The following is a 2,340-nucleotide window of genomic DNA, read 5'->3' on the forward strand; positions in this document are numbered from 1 at the left end:
GGTTGAGTGTAGAGTTACCCCAGCAGCCGAGCTGAGTAAATACAACGCTTATCCTCAGAGAGAGAGAGAGGACCTAAGTATATGAAACAAGCCCAGCCAGCTTTCAGAGATGAGGACAGGATCGATGAAGGTGGTGGCGTACCACAAACCAAGAGTAAAGATAGAATAGGTGGAGGAACCGGACCACTTGTAGAAAAAATGAATTAAAAATCTGTGGTTTTAGGAAGTCCTGCCTTTTAGTTAAAAGAGCCAAAAGACTCTTTCAGTTGTTTTTTTGTGCCTTTGAGGGATAGTTCAACCAAAAATGTAAACTCTGTCACCTGTTACTTGCCTGCATGTTGTTCCATGTGGTTTAATAAAACCTGAGAAATTTCTGTCCCTCCATTGAAAGTTTATGTAACCAGAACTTTTAAGCTTCAAAAAGTTTGTAAAGACTTCATGAAAGTAATCTATATGAATCAAGTGGTTTAATCCATGTCTTCTGAAGTGATATATCACTTTATATGATGAACACATTTAATTTAGGTGCTTAATATTCACATATAAACACTGATTAATGCACATACATACTCTCCAAAATGTAGTGTAGGGTTATTGCATAGAAGAACCATTTTTGATTCCCCCAAATACTTAAGACTTTCTTAAAGGAACCTTTTTTTTTTTTTTTTTTTTAATATGAAGAACATTTAAAAAATCTAAAATACTTTTTTTCTACTGTAAATAGACTTTTGTGGATTGGAAAGATTCTGTGGATATTAAAGGCTCTTCATTGAACCAAAGAACCTTTTTTCTTATAAAGTGTAGAGTTCATCAAATATTGTAAACGGAAACTGAACCGTACTTACTTCACATGCTGTATTTTCTTTGCAGTGTGAAGACCACACTAGATTGGCAAATCTAACCATAATTTGCTCATAATGCTGTATGAAGACATAGAGCTAGGGTCCCTTGCACTGGTGGTGCAGCTGAAGGTTGTGTCTAAATCACATCAACACTGGTGCTGTACAGTCATTTCCACTAACACAAACAAATCCTAATGGCATCTCAGAGCTTGTTTCAAACTTTGAATCTCATTCATTAGATGCATGGCCCTATCAGAAATCCCCCCTTCACCCGCTCTGACACCTTACATATGGCCTGTTTTAAATGCCAATGCATACAGATTACATGATTTGGCATGTGAACATTAGAGTACATGTTTGTTATTTAACTAATAGTAGAAATATGTGTTTGGATACTGTCACAGATGGCAAAATGTTACCTTGACAGATGGATTTTGTGTGTTTACAGGGTGGCAAGATTCCAATCCGATGGACCGCGCCAGAGGCCATCGCCTATCGCAAGTTCACCTCGGCCAGTGACGTATGGAGCTACGGGATTGTCCTATGGGAGGTCATGTCTTACGGAGAAAGACCTTATTGGGAGATGTCCAATCAGGATGTGAGTAGAGCGGCTATCAGAATAAACCAATGTCTTTCCAGCCAAAATAGATCAGTGTGACATATGTTCGATTTGATTTTAAGAGTCTTTTAAAATGTGCCTTTTGTATTCCACAGAACAAATTACATCTTAAAGGGTTAGTTCAACCAAAAATGAAAATTAGCCCATAAATTACTCACCCTCAAGTCATCCTAGGTGTATATGACTTTCTTCTTTCAGCCGAATCCATAAAAAATTGTCTTTGATCTTTCAAGCTGTTTCATGGCACTCCTTATGACTTAAGGGTGAGTAATTTATGGGCTAATTTTCATTTTTGTGTGAACTAACCCTTTAAGGGGCCATTCACACAGATCCTGTTTTTCCATTCTACTGCACTACTTTTGTATTGTTTTTCTATGTAAATGTGCTAGGCGGATGTGTTTAACCATTGCACTTGTGTCTCGCATCTTTTGCAGTTTCTCACTCATTACACAGCATTCTAAAATTGCAGAATTCTAAAAAGTTACAAGTTCAACTTTTAAAAAAAATCATCTCACATTTTTCAGTTAACCATGATTTACTACAAATAAAAAAAATAAAACAAGGTTACTATAGTTAAACCATGGTAACTACAAATTAACCATGGGTTTGTTACACAAAGTATAGCTTAACCATGGTATTTGTAGTAAAACGTCTCAGGTTACTTATGTAACCATGGTTCCCTGAGTAGGGAACGAGACACTGCATCCTCTAGGGGTCGCTATGGGGAACGCCTCGTCGTGACCCGTGTCTGAAGCATACATTGAAAAAACACCAACTCGTTGGCCGGCGACAGCCATGACGTCACTACCGGTGCGACTATAGTATAAATAAGCGCCGGGAGCACACATCATTCACTTCTTCATCTGAAGCTTGCGTCCG

At 38.0% G+C, this 2,340-nt stretch overlaps 1 protein-coding gene across 1 annotated transcript in view; it reads left to right on the plus strand.

The window, feature by feature from the left end:
• Positions 1-2,340, plus strand: part of LOC107738584 (ephrin type-A receptor 3-like) — a 151,014-nt gene that overhangs the window by 130,972 nt on the left and 17,702 nt on the right. The window contains exon 14 of the mRNA XM_016550351.1: positions 1,291-1,440. Within this exon, the coding sequence (XP_016405837.1) occupies positions 1,291-1,440 (150 nt within the window). The remainder of the gene's footprint in view (positions 1-1,290; positions 1,441-2,340) is intronic.

Source organism: Sinocyclocheilus rhinocerous, unplaced genomic scaffold (genome assembly GCF_001515625.1).
Source record: "Sinocyclocheilus rhinocerous isolate Xijiao unplaced genomic scaffold, SAMN03320098_v1.1 scaffold581, whole genome shotgun sequence".
NCBI lineage: Eukaryota > Metazoa > Chordata > Actinopteri > Cypriniformes > Cyprinidae > Sinocyclocheilus > Sinocyclocheilus rhinocerous.